At 40.6% G+C, this 20,355-nt stretch overlaps 1 protein-coding gene and 2 pseudogenes across 1 annotated transcript; 1 reads left to right on the top strand and 2 right to left on the bottom strand.

The window, feature by feature from the left end:
- The first annotated feature begins 11,561 nt into the window (after positions 1-11,561).
- On the top strand, positions 11,562-17,638 carry LOC140858023 (ABC transporter I family member 6, chloroplastic-like). Its single transcript, XM_073257445.1, is given in 7 exon segments — positions 11,562-11,800; positions 11,803-12,008; positions 12,097-12,147; positions 13,769-13,990; positions 14,964-15,086; positions 16,597-16,773; positions 17,400-17,638. Coding segments are annotated over 7 exon segments (984 nt in total). The 5' UTR covers positions 11,562-11,682; the 3' UTR covers positions 17,487-17,638.
- Positions 17,639-18,832: 1,194 nt separating this feature from the next.
- LOC140857924 (uncharacterized) lies at positions 18,833-19,569 on the bottom strand (annotated as a pseudogene).
- The window catches only part of LOC140857925 (uncharacterized), a 948-nt pseudogene continuing 127 nt past the window's right edge, over positions 19,535-20,355 (bottom strand).

Consider the following 20,355-nt stretch of genomic DNA (forward strand, 5'->3'; position numbering starts at 1 on the left):
GAAGAGGGAGAGTATTTAATAGGCTATCAAATTCTACAAAATTAGTAATTTTCTCTTTATTGAGGTCACGCGCATCTCGCGTGTGTTGAGGTATGACATGGGTGGCACCTGAACGGCGATACAGCGGCTATTAATTGACCGGTTTTGACTCATAATGTCTATCATCACAATGATTAAATAACCAAATCGTTTTTTAACCAAAATAACCGCATTGTTTGTTTGTTTTTTTTTTTTTTCCTTTATGTGAAGTCTTTTTCTCTTTTTGGGATTGACACAGAGATCTAAATTTAAGGAATTACTCGGTTAGAACTTAGAACAGTGAAAAGTCAGATAATAATGAAATGGGTGATACTTTTCATGCAATTAATTATTTTAAACCTCGAGATGCAGGCTAGCACGTGGAGATTTTTGGATAAAGATCATGTCTTGAAACAACCATGGCTCGCGAGTAACGAGATGCGTTAGGCTTCAATTTGCAGGCACTTTATGAATTTTATAATGTTTGCGGGATCCATAAATATGGCACATGATGGTTTACAATAGTATTTTTGAAATAAGAAAACATCAATAGTTACTCTTTTTATGATATATATAATATTAGAATGCATTGCCTCCATCATAGAAATGATAATTTTAGCCAACGCATAGTCGATTTTAATGAGATAGATCTTATCCGATCTATTTAAACTTAAAAAATAGAATTAATTTAAACTCTAATATCCAAAATGAATTTGAGATGGGCATGGATGATGATAAGGCCCTTCTCGAATCTGACCCGATAGAACATAATCTTAAATTTTCTCCTCTCCACCCTCTTTCACCCGACAACTCAAGTCACTCGATTGGTTGTCCCTTCCTTTACCTTAACTATAGTGCCTTATACCCATATGTTCGACCATCATCTCATTAACCATTAAACAACTACAGTGCCTTATACCCATCTATTCAACCATCATCTCGTTAACCATTAAACAACTGTTCATTCCTTCGATTAAATGGTTGTTTATTCCCTCCGTTGTCACTAAACAACTGCTCATTCCTTCCATCAAATGGCTGTTTATTCCCTCCATTGTCGAATGATTGCTCATCTCTTACCATCAATATTACTCATTTGGTCGTCTTGGTGGAGCTCTTCATCTCTTTGAGCTCTCATCACTTGCCAACACGATCACTATCCTTGATGCTGATGCTTAGGTATGGATAGTTAATTCTGAACTTCCTTAAATCCTTTTGATGCTCTATGATTGATGATGGATTGCTAGGGTTTGTGGGTGTAGGCTGAGAGAAGGAAGTAGGTACTTAGCTTTGGGCTTAGAGATAGATTGGAAGAGGTCAATGATTTCTTGCAATTTGGGAGAGAAGATGGCAAGATCAATGTCAGCCTCTTGCTGTTGTTGTTGGGTTCAGATGGAATCAAAAGGAGAGATTTGGATGGTGTTGGAAGGCGACGAAGGAGGAAAAGAAGAGCTAGGACTTGGACAAAAGGAAGGGGGATCTAGAGAAAGGGGTCTTGGAGAAGATTTGGGGGAGTTTAAGTAGAAGAGATGGAGAGAATAGGAGATGGATAATGTAGGACTTGTATGTCTAAATATGTGCTCAAAAAATAAATAATATAAAAGTGGATAGTTTCTAAACTTTCCATAAAAGAAAGTGGCGGATGGTTACTAAACCACCCACAAGTTGGTAACTCTCGTAAAAAAAAAAAGAGTTTGATTTTTTAAGTCTCTTTCTCCGAGACTACAAACTCTCTAAGACTCCAACCTCTTTAAGACCCCCATCTCTCTGAAACTATCTGCAAGAGATAAACATAGTAAAAGAAAAGAGAGCAACAACAAGCGATTAAGAGGCAATTTAGGCTGTGGCAATTATTTTTCTTTCATTTTGTGATAGAAAATGTGACCGAAAAAATAAGAGAAATGATATCTAATCCATCAAGATGATTTTTTTGGATTTAGTGATTTGGCCTACAAGGGGTAAGTTAATTTTCATTGTAATTCTCTAGGTTCTACATTGGTATTAGAGCTAGGTTTATGAATTAAATTTATTTCTGGATATGCTTGAATATGTATTTTTAAGTTTAAACATAAAATTATATATTATATATTTCAATTATGTTTCAAATTGTAATTAAAGGCATGCTGCCTATCGGGTCTATTTATTTTGACTATGTTGTTGCTCATGATCAACATATTATACACATAATTTGGATTTGGGGATCCAAACTTATCGATCTTCAAAGTTAAAAAAATAAAAAAAAAATAGAGAAAGAAGAAGAGCGACAGAACTCCCTGTGTTTATTCCCTCTTCTCTTCTTCTTCTCGTCGGCATGACGGGATCAAGCTCTGATGACCACCAAGACGAGCCGACAGTGAGTCCCATGAAGTCCCATCCGAATCCAAACAAAATAAAAAAAACAAACAAACATAAAAAAAAAAAAGAGGGGCGGCAGTTTCCGCCATCATGTCCTCCTTCTCCCTTGCAATGACCGCATGCCGCCGTTTAGGTAGGTGGCGGCAATTCCAATGGGCAGTGGTGCTAGGTGCCGCCCCCTGTTCTTCCCATCTTCTTTTGAAAGATCAAATAGAAAAAAAAAATTATTTTGAGAACCATCAGATCCTATCTTTACCAATGGTGGATGGCAGAGAGAGGACAGTGATCGAAGGCCATGGGCAGAGAGAGGCTAGCGGTCCGCCTATTGAGACTTCTTGCTGGCTGTCGAATTAGAATGAGATGAGAAGGAGAGCTGGTTTTGGCCCCCTTCCCCATCGCCTCAATGGGAGGAAGGGGAAGTTTTTAATGAGTTACAAATTTTTGAGTTTTCAACTTGAAATCCAAATCGGACTAACTTATTTGAACTTATTTGAAAAATTTGTATTTTACTCCCTATGAAAGAATATAATTTGATATCATAGAAATGACCGTCTCTGACATAAATATTACATGCAGAAATAAGATACATGTGCACTTTGGCTCTCTCACACAAGCAACCATCTCTGACAGAGTTACGTGCAGAGATGGTATACATGTGCACCTAAGATATAGAGATGATTGAGAGTTAATTGTATACTTTTTTTATATATCACCTTATATAAAGGGATCAAGATGAGGTCTAATTTCAAGGACCAAACATTTTAATTCCACTAAAGTGTTAGCCTGGAGGAGTACTGGATTTGAGTTTGGGCATAATAGCACTAATAGAAGTATACAAATGCTAAAATTAAGGTGGATATGAGAAAATATCTAGGCAAAAAATTGGCATGATAATAATATATAAAATAAATAATGATATATGCTCTTTTATTTTGTGAAAAGAAAGACTACTATGACATATATTTCATACTACACGTATAAAGATGACCAAAAGAGAAAGTGAGATATATATACATATATTAATAGTAATGACAAATCCTTGCGATCTCGTTGTATGAGTTTCGTGAGGAAAATAAATTTTAGCTTCACTATTACCCTTATGGACTTTCAATTATATCTTAAAGTGACAAGTCAATATTTGCTATCTTAATATATTTTCAATGGTAATGAATATAATTAGCCTTATAAGATATATTAAGAAAGCAGTTGATTTAAAACGTGTGATGGCCCCAACATACGTCAAGGATACTGTGGGCTCCACATACATACTGGGACATTATTCATAGGGTGCCGATCCTTTGGCTCCAACAAAACAGGAGGGTTCATCAAAAATATTTAAATAAGAGTAACATGTCAGGTCGAATGAGCGTCTTTAAATGCACATGCTATCAAGACTGACTGTCCCGCCTAACCCGCCTCAAACCCGCCACAACCAGCAATTCAAACAGGGCAGATTGTTTAACCGCTTTTAAATAGGTTGCTAAAATATAAATCCAACCCGTCCTATTTACATAGTGGGGCGGGCTAACCCTATGTATGGGTCCAACCCAAATCGACAACTCTAGTGTACAGTAATATGCCAAGAGTATTTACTAGTCGCCCGGCCTAATTGCCTGTATGAATAATTATTGAAAAGACTGTATTTTGAGATGAAAACATTGCTAAGCCCATTATTGTATACGTGGGAGATGTAAGATTTGTATGCCTAATTATGGGCTTAGAAAAGATAAAAAATATAGAAGTGGGTAGTTTCTCAACTTCTTATAGAAGAAAACTGAAAATTAATAGGTGGTTAATAAACCATCTACAAGCTTGTAACTTCCATAGAAAAGAAAGGAGTTTGATTTTTGAAGTCTCTTGTGCTAAGATTACGAACTCTCCGAGACTCCCATCTCTCCGAGTCTCCTAAAAACTATTTGCAAGAGATAAAATAGTAAAAGAAAAGAGAGCAACAACAACTAATTAAGAGATAATTTAGGACGTAGCAATTGTTTTCATTCTATTTGTTGGGTGGATGTCTGGCCAAGACACCACCTCCCAAGATCCTTTCAGTACCACGCGATGCAGCAGGAAGAAAGAAGAAACAAAACAGAAGAAAAAACAATCAAAATACGTGGATCAGCCACAAAAGGGCTCGCCTCCACGGGGCATGCAAACTTCACTATTAAAAGAAAATTTTACAAGAGTAGACCTCACCCTCAACCCTTGTACACCCAATTCTCTCTCACATGAAGTTTCCCTCACAAAAGCTCTCTCTCTCTTGGAGACCCCCTGAAGAGCCTGGCGACCGCTGTCCAGGAGCCTCCTGCTCCTTCTCTCACAGCGCCTCACGCCTCTCTCTCTCCTCTCGGTTCGTACGGCGGCGAGAAAACAACCACACACCCTCTTCTGTTCGTTCTCGGGCTTTTTAAAGCCTTAAACATAGGTTAGAGAGTGATTAGGAATCCTAAATCAAGCCAAATCATGTCCCAGACCGTCCGATCAAGATCGGGAATCACCTGGGCCCTCCGATCGCGCTCCGGTCCACGAAATAGGACCGTAGACCGCGAGAATCGCGTGGGAAACGCCCACGCGGTCCACAGGCCGCGCCGTGGACCACCCGGTCCACGGTGGAACGGGGATGGGCCAGCAGGCCGCTGGGTCGCGCGTCCCGCGCGGGCCTGGGCCTGGGACTCGCGTCCCGCGCAGGCCTGGGTCGCGCGTCCCGCGCGGGCCTGGGTCCGCGTCCCACGCGGGCCTGGGACGCGCATCCCGCGCGCCGCCGCCTGCGGCCGCGCCGCTGCCTGCGGCCGCGCCGCTGCCGCCCGCCGCCTCGATTCTCGTGCCAACTTCGAAAGCTCGTATCTCCTCCATCCGAGCTCCGTTTCAGGTGATCTTGGTCTCGTTGGACTCCGTTTTTCGCCGCGAACCTCGCTGTGGGCTCAATGTGGGCTGAATCTCGAGGCGTCAAATCCTAACAATCTCCACCTCGACTCGATATTCGGCCTCCTTCAAACTCCGAGAGCTTCTGGATCTCCTCGCCCCATGCCCTGGGGCAATCGCCTGCTGATCATGGATGGGCAAACATGGGAGTCGAGCCAGGCCGCTCGATCCCATCTCCGTCGTATGCTGTGCTCCTCCTGACCTGAGATCTGCTCGGGGCATCATCCTGCGGCAATAGGAATCTTACCTTGCGACGTCGCCTCTCATCCTCCCGAGTCTCCTGTCTCGTGCCCGATCCGCCTCCTGGAGCTCCACCTCGCTCTGGGCTCCACCTGGCTCCCGATGCTCCACCTCGCACTGGGCTCCCTGCCAGGTAATAATGTCCTCTGCTCCCCTTCTTCCCCTCCAGCACAATCCTATCGCCGCATAGCACCCTCAGGATTCCTCCACCAGCTACCGTCCTGTAGCCTCTCGAATCCAGTCTGCTAAGTGAGATAAGATTTCGCCTGAAATCGGGTATGTATCGGACCTCCCCCAATCTCCTCACTGCACCGTCATGTGTCCTCCAGCTGACCGTCCCAATGCCTCTGATCGCACAGCTCGATCCATTCGGCAGATATACAGTGCTCTCACTGTTCTCCAGGGAGTCAAACTGCTCCTCTCTGCAACACACATGATAGGGGCATGGAGAATCTAATATCCACTGCTGGGAAGAAGTAGATACCTCGTCAGATATCTCCAGGACATCTCCATCTGAATCGCTGCCGGCCGTTGCTACAGCAGCCACCGTCCGATTTTTCAGTTGAGGGCAATCTCTGGCTAGATGCCCCAACTCCTCACACCGGTAACATCTGGTTTTGCTCAAGTCCCTCCTGGACTTAGACTGCCCTCGTTGCGATCTCCTATCGCTCCGTCTACCACCTCCTGCACCTCCAGAAGCCACCAAAGCTGAGCTATCGACACCTGAGCTCGAAGCTGGGTTCTCCCTCCTGAGAACCTCGTTCTGGAGTATCGCCGCGGTGACCTCGTCCATCTTGATAGTGCTCTTCCCCACTAGAAGAGCAGTCACCAAGGACTCGTACGAAGAAGAAAGCGACGCCAGCAAAACCAGCGCCTTGGTCTTCTCTTCAACGTTCTCGCCAACGCTGAGAAGGTCAGTGAGGATCTTCTGGAAGTGGCTCAGATGCTCCTGCATGCTCTGTCCCTCAGTCATCCGCAGTTGGTAAAACTGCCTCCAGAGGAAAAGAGTGTTGGTGAGAGACTTCGCCATGTATAATTCCTCGAGCTTCGACCACAGCACCGTCGGGGAAGTCTCGCTCAGCACATGGATCACCACCTCATCCGCCAGGTACATGCGGATGGTACTCACCGCCTGCATCTGTAGCCGTTTCCAATCCCGCACCTCCATGGTGGTCGGTTTCTCATCGCACAAGAGAGCATCGATCAACCCCTGTTGGATGAGCACGTCCTTCACCCTTGCCTGCCACAAGGAGAAATTGCTCTTACCATCGAACTTGTTGATCTCCATCTTGATTGTTCCTGTTTTCTCCATCTTCAGTCTTGCTCACCACCACTGCAATCTGCGTCCTTGTACCGCCTTGCTCTGATACCACTTGTTGGGTGGATGTCTGGCCAAGACACCACCTCCCAAGATCCTTTCAGTACCACGCGATGCAGCAGGAAGAAAGAAGAAACAAAACAGAAGAAAAAACAATCAAAATACGTGGATCAGCCACAAAAGGGCTCGCCTCCACGGGGCATGCAAACTTCACTATGAAAAGAAAATTTTACAAGAGGAGACCTCACCCTCAACCCTTGTACACCCAATTCTCTCTCACATGAAGTTTCCCTCACAAAAGCTCTCTCTCTCTTGGAGACCCCCTGAACCCCTGAAGAGCCTGGCGACCGCTGTCAGGCTCCTTCTCTCACAGCGCCTCACGCCTCTCTCTCTCCTCTCGGTTCGCACGGCGGCGAGAAAACAACCACACACCCTCTTCTGTTCGTTCTCAGGCTTTTTAAAGCCTTAAACATAGGTTAGAGAGTGATTAGGAATTCTAAATCAAGTCAAATCATGTCCCAGACCGTCCGATCAAGATCGGAAATCACCTGGGCCCTCCGATCGCGCTCCGGTCCACGAAATAGGGCCGTGGACCTCGAGAAACGCGTGGGAAACGCCCACGCGGTCCACAGGCCGCGCCGTGGACCACCCGGTCCACGGTGGACCGGGGATGGGCCAGCAGGCCGCTGGGTCGCGCGTCCCGCGCGGGCCTGGGTCCCGCGTCCCACGCGGGCCTGGGACGCGCGTCCCGCGCGCCGCCGCCTGCGGCCGCGCCGCTGCCGCCCGCCGCCGGTCGCCGGCGGTCCTCCGCCGCCTCGATTCTCGTGCCGACTTCGAAAGCTCGTATCTCCTCCATCCGAGCTCCGTTTCAGGTGATCTTAGTCTCGTTGGACTCCGTTTTTCGCCGCGAACCTCGCTGTGGGCTCAATGTGGGCTGAATCTCGAGGCGTCAAATCCTAACAATATTTTATGATCGAAAACATAAACGAAAAAATAGAAAAAATAATATTTAATCCATCAAGGTGATTTTCTAGATTTAGTGATTTGAACCTACAAGAGATTAGTGGATTTCCACTATAATTCTTCAGGTTCTGTGGATGACATAAGGAAATAGGAGAGAAAAAGAGAAGAAGGAAGAGACGAGAAGAGGAGACATAACCAACCTGACTCGTCATAACCTATCTCATCCGTTCTACCAGTCCAGCTTATTTTGAGATGGGTATGGAGAGGATATGGGTATGAAATTTTCAGTTACGAAATGGATATGAATATTCACATATCTAATTGATATATGATCTGTTGCCATCCTCATCTTATCCATGATACTCGTATCTTAAGATACCTTAACATATCGGGCACAATACATGATCCAATTTTTGCTCTTGATAGCTCATTATTTTCATCCTAGTTGCCGCCCCAATCCGTCATAAATACTACAACTATCCATCTGCATTATTAAGTGCAACATTAAAATACATCCCCATAAGATGATTGAATTAAGAGACTTCACTATCAACATAATATCTATCAATAATGTTCAGAATTAAGGGTTGCCAACATCCCCATCTAACTTCTTTTCTTGACGTATCGGAACATATCAAGCTCAAATATTCAATGGAGGAAGGCCATCGTTCCATTTGAACTGGGCATTTATTACCAAGACGACTCCACTTTTGCTCCATGCTTATCCCAGGCAATGGCCAGATCAATCCACCAGCCATTTATGTACGGTTAAATATGGAACAAAATACATAATATGTTAGGATAATTTTTTAATACAATGATATTATATATATATATATTAGCATAGAAATTATACTTCCTCTTGCATCTATTAAAAAATAATATCAAGAAATAGTTATTTATTAACTTGAAGAAACATATGCTAATTTTTTATTGAAAAAATATAATAAGTGTCGTCACCTACAATTCGGACTGGGGGCCTCTCTCACATGGAAAGAGATGCCAGTTGGATGAACAAAGAATCATTTGTTCCCCCACCAACCAAAAAAAAGTGAATCATTTATCTAAATTATAAATATAAAAGTAAATGCACGCTATGGCATATCTGGCATCAACAAAAATCCTATCAATTTATATAAAAGCATTGTAATCTTATCTTGATCATTATTATTAACGTTAGCCATGCTTTCTAATCAATGGATTATCAATAAACAAGCCAATCATCAATTAGTCAAATATTAGATTATCACAAGGTCCCTGCATTGATCAGAGCCTATAGAAAGGAAATGACCATTGTCTTCTCAACATTTAAACCATTCACTTATCTATACTTGTCATTCTTAAAGGAACAGAAGGTAGCTAACTGTCACACCCTCATGTCCCTTATCATGCACTCCATTCATATTAACAACACACGGCTGTTTCCCAGTATTAATTCAGTGCAATTTTAGATCATATCCATAACGATATTTTTTCCCATTCCTTTCTTTTTTTCTGTAAAAAGTAAGGTGCATCTTAATTTATTTCATCCAAGAGCGTTGGTCGGACATGACATTGATCAAGTCAAGCATATTGTTTGGCATTCAATTAAGCACGACTTTTCAACCAACTCTTGCTCTTTTCAATTAAGTGACACTGATCAAATCAACCAACCGATCCAACCAACCCAAATAGCACTACACCGTCCGCCCTCCTTTTCCTTCTCTCATTTATCATCTTCCAAGACGGGCTCATTCCTCTCTCTTTCACCTAAAAAGTCAGCCAAACAAAGCTACTTGATGTAATATGAGGAAGAGTAAAAACTATGATTGTTTGGTAACACTAAGTTATATATTTATCTCCCTTAATAAAGTAGCTCTTTGTTATTTTTTAGATTTTTCTTTTTTTAAGATAATAAGGACTCATATCAAGCAGCACCTCATTTTTATTCAGAAGAGTTACTTTTTTTTTTTTCTTTTTTCCTTTTTTCTTTTGTGAGAAGCAGATTTATTAGATTCATGAGAATAGAGTTCTGTGGTAATTAAAACCTTGAGGTGATCCAACCTTAAAAATGGAAGAGATGATGGAGTAGGTTGGAAGTCTAACATTGGTGTCAAAGTTGTGCAACAAAAGTTTGCAGTAATTAAACAATAATCTTAATCTAATGTGTAAAATTAAATTAAATTTATCAGCAGAAAAGAAAAATAACTCTTTTTTAAATATAAAGGATAAATTATAGGTATATTCTCTTAATTTTAATTCATTTTCATTTACATCCTCTTAACTTTAAAAAGAATCGAACTAATGTTTTAAATTCTCGAGATGTTCCAAAATGCTCTTATCATTTATCTTCATTTATGGAATGATGTCATATGATCATTATATGATGCTATCATTTTATAAAATTATCAAACTATCCTTTCCTCACCACCTCTCTCCTCCCTCCTCTCTGACTGCTTTTCTCCTTCTCCATCGTTGCCAGTGTCCCTCCTTCTCTTTCTTCCTCCTTCCCCCTTCTCCCATTCCTCCTCACCCTCTTCTCCTTTTTATCATCATCTTCTATTAAGCCCATCCATGAGCCCTCCTTCTCAATCTATTTCTTGTCGGTGACCCCTCCTTTCCCTTCCTCTCCATTCTCTTTTTTCATTTTTTCTTCTTATTTTTCTCCTCCAAGACCACCCATGAGTCCTCTCCCTCCATAATAGCTCTCTCCACCTCCGCCCTTTCCTCGCTAATGACCTCTCCTCCCTTTCTCCCTTTTCTCCTCATCTTCTTTTCTTCTTCATTCTTTTCCTTCTCCAATCCCGCCCATGAGTCCTTCTCCTCTATGTGGCTCCATCCACCTCTGCATATGTCTTCCGCTCCTATTCATCTACTTCTTCTTCTCATTCTCCTCCTTTAAGCCTATCCATGAGCCCTCCTCAATGACGATTCTCTCCACTTCCATCCTTCTCATCGATAATCCATCCTTTCCTCTCCCCTTTCACCTAACCTTCTTCTCCTCTCATCATTTTTTCTTTCAAGCCAACTCATAAGCCTTTGCCCTCGACAGTGGCTCTCTCCATCTTCGCCTCTTTCTTATCAGTGACTCCTCCTTCCTTCTCTTCTCCTTCCTTCTCACTCTCTTCTCCTTCTCATCCTCCATTTCTACCTATCAAGTTTTCAATGCCGTCCTCCTTCTCCGTGTCGATCTTCGTAATCTTGCCTTCTCTCTCCATGATGGCTCCCTCTATCTCCATCTTTTCATCGCTGGTAATCTCTTTTATATGAGCGAAGGATAAGCTAACTAATAAACGGTAGGACTATTTTGGAATATCTCAAAAACTTAAAAGATTAGTTTAATATTTTTTAAAATCGAAGAGATTTAAGTGAAATAGGACTAAAGTTGAAGAAATATTTTTATAATTTATCTAAATTTAAATAGTAAAAAAATTAAAATTTTAAATAATTAAATGATATTTACTGATCGGATTAAAGATTTGATTAAGTGGTCTCACCATCAATCCCTAGAATCCGTTATGATATAGATAAAATCTATCGTATAAAAAAATATTTTAGAAGCAAATATTAGTTCATGTGTGTTGAAGCAAACTTTATTGAGGCACAAATGTGGTATATATATATCATATGATTTTTTTCTTTTCCACGTTACCTTATATCATATAAAATTTTTCAGTTTGTTTACATGGATTTACGAGAAAAGTGCTAATAAAAGAAGAAAATTTTTAGAAATGTGAAAATCGGTTTGAAAACCTAACTTCTTATATCACGAGAAATCTTTTGAGTCAGCGGCTGGCACACGGCGCATCCTCTCATCCCTCCCACCGGGGGTTCAGAGTCCGTCGCGGACTGAGACGCTCCCTAGGAAAAATTTTTCTTCGACCAGCCCCATGGCCCTCGCCTTCTGCTCTTCTCTCCTCTTCTCTTCCTCCACTCCTCCGCCGTCCTCTCCTTCCCTCCCTTTCCGAACCTCGCCTACGGATTCCTCCCTAATTACGATCCCTGCCCCCATCGGATACGACCCATTTCTATCCGCACCCGGCCGTCTCTCCGACCCAAGGCCACGGTCGCCGCCGACTCCCCTGCCACCGGCGGCGCCGCCCCCAGGAGCGGTCCGCCTAGGGTTTTGCTGGAGGTGAAAGATCTGAAGGCCGTGATCGCGGAGTCAGGGCAGGAGATCCTTCGTGGTGTCAATCTTACCATCTACGAGGGCGAGGTGGCTCCCCATGCTTCTCTTTCTCTCTTAGTTCGAGTTTAGTGATAAATCTTCTGTAAAGTTTAAATCTTTGGTTTCGGTTGAACAGGTTCACGCGATTATGGGGAAGAATGGATCCGGGAAGAGCACGCTTGCGAAGGTGTTTTTTCTTTGGTTTTTATAGAAACAAAGGCGACTGTTTTATCTTCTAGGTTTTGGTCTGAAATTAAATCACTATACGCTGACGATTTCGAGACAGCTAGTCTACTAACTGGATTATAGAAGAGCAGATTGCTAATCGAAAGTAGAATTTTGTTATTCTAATTTGTTATTATGCAATGAATTGAAAAAAAAAAAGAAGAAATATTTGAATTCCATAGGTTTCCTCCATATATCATAGAGCGGCACTGACAAGTGAATGAAGCTCCATGATGCTGGTGATCTTATGAGGCTTAAGTTAGCATTTGCAAAGCCAATGCTGATGCTTATGTTGAATCTAGAGTAACACAGTTGCTACATATTTCCCACTAGAATTATTGTTGGACATTTGCATAAGTTATTGGTTTGCAAAAACTATGCTGAAATATTGTATTTTTGTTGTAAAATATTTTTTAAACTATATTTGAATGAGTTGAAATTTGGAAACCAATATGGAATTTAATGGTAGTGATTCAGATGGAGTCATGGTGGCTGTAGTTAGTATTATGAGTTGAAGAAAATTTGAATGAGTCCAAAAGTAGAACGAGTGAAGGAGCTCACATCAAGTTATGTCAGACTTTCAATCTCACATTGCCAACACCATCTTTAGCATGTTACAAAAGTTGATTTTAACACTGAGTTTTTTTGCATAAAGCCATTGGGTGCACCTAATAAGAACTAATGGAGGAGAGTTGATCGTCTACCTCGTATAATTTTTCTCACAACTTAGTAAGAATTTCTATCCAATAAATTATTGCTTGTGATACTACAAATGTAGTTTTGGCATTTTGAGCTATGTTGTTGCAACCGGAATTGCCTATGGTTGTCTAATATGCTTTTTACATAGCCGTACAATATATAACCATGAAACGTTATCTGAATGATACACACCATTCCTTCCTATTAAGGTTACACACCTCCGTCTCTATCATCTTAGATTTTGGTTTTCCTTTTATTGCCACTTAAACACAATGGAGGTTGTGCTTCTTGACGAGGCCTTGCTGCAATGCTCTTTCCTATTTAGCTGGTTCTCCATATCATCAACTATAGCTGATGCAACTCCTACACTTTCCTTAATGCTTTGCTAACCTTATGCATCCTCGTTTTATCATACATCCAAAACTCCCTCCCCCTCCTTCCCTCTCTTTCTCTCTCTCTAGATGTGCACATGTGCCTCTGTTTGTCTACATTTTTTCCCTTTTAATCATGGTCCTTGCTCCATCAATCTATCCCACATCTTCGTTGCATGAGCACTGCAATCTAATTACAAATAGTTGGGTTGATACGGTTATCACCTTCATAATTTTAATACTATGACACCAATCCAGTCTTCTAATATTTCCTCTATTCTCACAGTCATGGTCTTGTTAAAGAGGCTAGTTGACCAAATCAAACATTCTCATTCTGAACCTAAAGGCATGGCTTAGATGCATCACATTAAAAAGGATGCTTGAGCACTTACTTCATAGTTGTAGTTGATGAGAAAATTGGAGCTGTTGACAGGATCTCATTTCTTCTTGAATTTGATTTTTTTTTTATTTTATTAGTTTACAGATTTTTGAGGATGGTCTTATACATTACAGGTTCTTGTTGGTCATCCAGATTATGAGGTAACTGGAGGCAGTGTTATCTTCAAAGGTGAGAACTTGCTAGAGATGGAGCCAGAGGAAAGATCTCATGCTGGGCTTTTCATGAGTTTCCAGACCCCTGTTGAGATACCAGGCGTAAGCAACTTTGACTTTCTAAACATGGCATACAATGCTCGAAGAAAAAAGCTAGGGCTACCTGAGCTACCTCCTCTTGAGGTTCGGACACATTTTCATTTTTGTTTGGTTCTGGTAGCTTTGATTATCTTGCTTTTATTATATTGATTTACAAATCTTTCTTATTTTGAAACACTAGAACCTCAAATTGTAACAAGCACTTCTTGTAGTCATCTTTGGTATGCTGAAAGGTTTTATGGTTTCATGACTATATGGATCTTATGCCGCCATATTTACCAGACTTCAGATAATGGGTTCTTTGGCTTGCTTCAACACAGGAAAGAATCAACAACTCTATTATCCAGTTTAATCAAATTTAGACTTAATTGTTTTGGTGCCAACAAAGCATTCCGACTTGATGCCATGCTTTGCATGGTCGCTGGTTTCTGCATCTCTGTTTTTATTAAAGATAGCTGCATAAAGTAAGAACTGAGAGAGATGGTGAGTAAATATATTTTTTTAGTTTCAATTGAGAGAGGCAACTAAAGTTGCTGTGGCTGTTATGCTCATTTTTTTTCAAAAAACATTTTGCTCATGATGTTTGTATACCATCTTTTAACTACACATGTAAAAGCTAATGTTTGCTTTACCTAGATGCTGTCATGCTTTACAAGTTTGAGAATGACTGAGAAAACATCAATGCATGTAGAAAATGAATTTTTGTGTTATTGTCTTGAAAGCGGAAGATACTCATTTTGTGACACTAAACATTTTGATGGTTGTCATAGTTCTGATATTATCAGAATAGATGCTGTGCATCAGTGATTCTTACCTGTCGTTGTCCCATATAATAGAAGACAAGCTAGATGATGCCTGACTATGTGTGAAGCTTCCACATCTGTCCTTCTGTTTTCTGTTCCCTTAGCTGTGTAAATAAAGGAGAAAATTTGTGTTTATGCGAGTTTTATACTGTTCTTGTCTACAACTAGCTCCCTTTTTTCCCCCTGTTTTTAGAGAATGTGGTGGAGGAACTTGTGGATGGTTTAATTTCGTTAATGGTCACATACTTTTACAGTTCTATAGTTATGTCTCTCCCAAAGCTGCTGCTATTAATATGGATCTAAGGTTTCTAGACAGAAACGTGAATGAAGGGTTTAGTGGTGGCGAAAAGAAGCGCAACGAGATTTTGCAACTTGCGGTATGGAATCTGATCTTTGTCTTAGGCAATGAACTTCAGTTATTTAACTGACAAAATTATGCTAATACTCATCTTTGACTTCTGTTGATTGTTCATGATGGCTGCATCTTTTTCATATATTGTGCATGTTTTCCTTCTGAGGAAACTGTTTTCAATGCAAATTAGGTTGAGTTAACTTGAAAAATCATACTTCCCCCTTTTCTTTGAATATCATAAACATTTGATATATTTTGCTTTCTTTCTGAGTAAACACCTTTATCTATCTTCTTATACTCATAGACGGCCTGCTTACAATTATACAGTTCAATAATGCAACTTGAGTGACTCCACTCTAATAACTTGCATATTTCCTTCATAAATACAAGTTGATTAGAATTATGATAATCGAATATGTAAGATGATAAATAGGCTAAAGATATAATATAAGGAAATGAATTTCACTTGTTTTGATTTGAAAGAAATAAATTATATCATTCCACTCTTTTACTAGAACATGCGTCAGAGGAAACAAATGCAGAGACACCCCAATAGCTTTCATGGGTTTGCAAAGAATTTTCACTAATAATTCTTTTGCATTATTACACTGACTTCGATTTCTATATTCCTCTATAACACAAGTTTGTTGCCAACTTTATGAAGCACTTGAATCATATGAATATATAAAATATCTATTGGAATTGTGAAGTAGACAATGTAAGTTTCACTTATAAAATATACATGAAAAGAGAAAAAACGGAACATAGTGGATAAAGTTAGTGTAATTACAAGCATTTTCTCTTGGTTGGGGAGATGGACAGGAGAATGACTGTGCATATTTGATATGGTGGACTGCTTCCTAACTCCAACTACTATATAGTTGCAATAGATTCAAGTTACTTAAGTTTGATGATTTGAATCATATCAGCTTGATGGTAGCCCAAGATTTGCCAATCTGGCACTTGCTATAAATCTTAAGTAACCAATAAGTAGATCTGGATAGGCCTCCAAGTTGCATTTTATACTTGAATATCACGGTCCATAATGAAATTTAGTTCCTCGTAAGTTAATTGATGACAGGGCACTTGATGGGTAGTGTATGGAAGATGGGTAGTGCAAATGGGTAGTATATGGAAGATGATGGGGGTACATGATGGGGGCATCTTTGTGCAGTATAATGGAGCCGTCTGAGTTTGTTTTTACTTCCAATCACGTCTGGCAGACTTGTTTACAATAACTTGATATTGCACTGTGAACACATTTGAAAAAAAGAGCTGAAAATGTCGGGAATCTGGGTATTGGAACTTGGGCAAGGTTACAGTTTATGGATATATGCTATGCACTTTCTTTACACTGATTTTACGAAACTTCATATTGCGGTCAATTCTCGTAAGTGTAATTCTATTGCTGACATGGTGATCAGTGTCTTGCTCATGTCTATATAATTACATCTTTTTAATGTAACGACACATTTCTCGCTTGTGCCATTTTCAATAGTATACCAAGAATCATATTGGATTCCTGTATTTTTCAGGTTCTTGAGGCAGATTTGGCAATTTTAGATGAGATTGATTCAGGGTTAGATGTTGATGCACTTCAAGATGTAGCAAAAGCTGTTAATGGGCTTTTAACACCCAATAATTCTGTTTTGATGATTACACATTATCAACGCCTTCTGGAATATATCAAGCCCAGCTATGTCCATATCATGGTAAGAGGCTAATAGATATTAGAATCGGAGATTTGCATTACTTAAGTGCTTATTTTACTGACAACCATACTGTCGAATTTGTCATACCACTATTTTTATGGATCTTTTTGTGTGGCTTGTCCTTGCATTTCTTATACTGAACTTACCTTGCTAGGAATTGGACTTTATGGTGTTTATCAAGTAAATGTTTACTTGCCAGGAAGGGTCTCCTGATCCTATTTCTGGCATGTTTTAATTTGTCCAAGGATTTCCTGGCTATTGTGCTGTCTGAACATTGACTTTCAGATAATCCCTAAAAGGAGTTTTACTGCCTTGCTAGTATGAATCCACATGTTTAGACCAACAATGTTGCAGCATAAAAAGAACCTTTTGAGAATGACTCCTTGAATAGGGATAATTTTTTTCTTTCTTTCTTTCTTTCTTTTTTTTTTTCAATTGCAGTATCGATTGCCCTGGCAAACAAAGCAGCACAGCATGCAAATGCAAACCATTTGAAATTCATTTACTGGTTGTCTGGTCTTGATCAAACAGTTGATAGTAAACTGTGGTTACTGCATCTATGTTACTTGCTGCACAATTTTTGGTTAGATTACTATAACACAGCCTTCTCACTTGGACATGTTCAGGAGGATGGCACAATTGTAAGGACTGGTGATGTTTCACTGGCAAAACAACTTGAGAAGGAGGGCTACAGGGCATTCTCTATTTCATGATATTGTAAAGTCAGTACTCAAATTAACCTTTGCTTTGTTTCGTTTGTTCTTTTTTCTGGTTTTCTCTGATTAAGAATTGGAAATTTTTTGTCGGACTATGTATATAAAGTGATCATTGGCCATGATTTTAAATAACAGATATGATGACTATACATATCATTGCCAGATATCACAAACCATACGTATTTGATGCACCATTTAAAGGAAACACATGCTGATGCAGTGTTTAAAATTTAATATTTTATCATTATTCCCCAGCCTTTTAAAAAAATTGAATTAGTGTTTGCACCAAAATGAATTGGATGATTGCATGGTGTGCCATGATTTAAGTGTAGGAACAATTCATTCGTAAGCTGAGGTACTACAGGCGGTTTTTGCAAGTTCTTGATATTTCCAATTGTGTTTGCAATTTTTCAATACCAAATGGCAATTGTAGCTATTAACTGTTGCAAACCAGTGATAACTGGATCTTATCAATCTAGCTGGCAGAAGCTACTGCCTATATGACTAATCCTTTTTAAATGCCTATACCCGCATCACTAATCTACCATGAGTATCGCCAAGTATTGACACCATGCAAGATCACCCAGCATGACGTTGAATTTGCCTCTCCAACTGTTGATTGGCTAGGGAGAGTATGAAGACCATATTTCCTTTTTCCAGTCCATACATTGGAGAACAGAGGGTGTAAAAAAAAAAATTCCGCCAATTACTAAAATAGATGACCTATAGATTACAGTTGTTATTTGTAGGCTGTTACATCTATGTTATGTTAGTGCAATATTTGTTAAAATATAGTGTGTCAATTGTTGCAATGGCTTGATGTAAAGATTGTAATAGTTGCTACTTGACATTTATTTTTTTCTAATATTTTATATTTAGTTCTAAATGATGTCTACCTTGGCGTTATTGATATATAAAGTAAATCTAGTGAAAATGAAATATCTATGATGCTACAATAGGCGTTGTTACAAGTAAAATGATACTTTAAAAAAAAAAAGCAAATAAAGGTCAATTGTTTAATAATGTTCCAAAATCATGGCTATATACAGGCTATAAGAATGCAAGGAAAGGAAGTGATTGCATTTAGATGCACGTTGACTAACTAAAATCTTCTTCTAACTAAGTTTTGTTGCCTTTCCTGACCATATGTTCACACTTTTTTCTACAGCTAAAACATATATCAAATATGCTCTAAAGAACTTGATATTAATTTATAGAATTATAAGAATACACTAGCATCAATTCTACAGTGGAACATCTTAAATCCAGAGTGAACAATATCTAAAGCATATATAACACAACAGGAGAGATCAACAATTACAATTACAAGCCCAGCAAAAAATCTAAGCCGTCAAATCGGGCTGAAAAGGATCTGGCGGTGGCTTGGATTGATGATCAACACGAGGCTCTGTTTGGACTTCAGTGCTTTGCAGGTGCAGCCAACGCCAGTCCTTGGAGTCATGTTCGTGCAGAATTGCATCATATTGGGAGCTCTCATGGATATCAAGCCCGTTTGCTCCAGCAACAATAGACTCCCTCTTTGCAGAACCAACCACCCCACCTCCATCCTCTGAGATGGCTAAATGCTGTCATCAGAGATCATTCTATTGTGATTTCCATTCTCTCTACTGGTCAACTCAACATTCTTTCATCACCAAGAGCTGCTGCTTTGTCAACAGTGGGAACTACCGGGTCTGACGCTGGACCAGGCTGGCCTTTGGAAGTGGTTGGGACGAATGCTCTGAGGGAAGAGAGGAGGCCCTGCGAATGCCTTGCCGGATGTCCTAGAATCAATTAATTACAATGCTTTAATGGTAGAATGTTGATGGTTTCACCAAATATGCAGTATCTAAGCTCACCATATGCCTGAGAGCCATGTCAAGCGACTTCTTGGTGAACATCCTTCCGAATCCGGTGCTATCTGTGGATGAAGCTGGCTTGCTGGATTCCCGACTGCAGTCTCTGATACAACATCCTTCTGGCTTTCAGGTTGGTGACAAGGTGCCGTTGCCTGTGTGTTCGGCTCTTTGGTGAATTGTTGAGATCCTGCCTCGAGTGACGATGGGTGAGGACTGCCATCGATTCGAGCTCATCGGAGCTGCTGCTGCTGGTGTCTTAGAATTTGGATTTGCTGGACTGTTAATGGTATTCCTGGGCGTTCCTTGCTGGCAGAAGTAGGTCTTTCAGGCAGTTTGTTTTGAGTTTGTTGGAACTTCATGTGGGAATTTGGGCGGGCTCGTGGCTGTATGAAAACTTGTGTTTGCGGGGCTGGCGAGCTCGGACGTGATCTGGATGCAGGGTTTCTGCATTTGTTATGGAACATGACCAACGGAGAGAGACGAGCTATAGTTTGAGCTGGTGCTGGCTGGAGGTGCGACGATTGGGGGTCGATGATCTGGAGTTTGAGGTGGTTGGAGCTGGGACTGGTGTAGGATTGCGACGAGTTGGGGTTGATGGTCTGGAATTGAACGTGCCGCGCCTGAACTAGAATTGGAATGAGTAGAAAGAACACGAGTTTGGGTTGTTGGAGTAGAAGGTCTAGAATTTTGTGATTGTCTGGGTTTGTCTCCGGAAGAACTGGAAGATGTTTGAGTTTTGGAAGGGGTAGACGGACGTGATGGCACCGGACGGGAGGCTGGGATTGAGTTTGTCCTTGTGGTGGATGCAGTGGTTGGGCGTTTGCCAGGGGTTGTGGGTCTAGAGGTGACTGAGGCTGAGCTAGTGTTGAGGACTGATGTTCTATCGTTGTTAGAGTAGTAGCTGGAGAAGTTTGTGCTAGAGAGAGAAGCGCGAGTCGCTGAACCACTTCTGGTTGGTCTAGTAGATTGGCCATTCACTGATTGAGATGCAGATAACTGCAGGAATA

Source organism: Elaeis guineensis, chromosome 5 (genome assembly GCF_000442705.2).
Source record: "Elaeis guineensis isolate ETL-2024a chromosome 5, EG11, whole genome shotgun sequence".
NCBI classification, from domain to species: Eukaryota; Viridiplantae; Streptophyta; class Magnoliopsida; order Arecales; family Arecaceae; genus Elaeis; species Elaeis guineensis.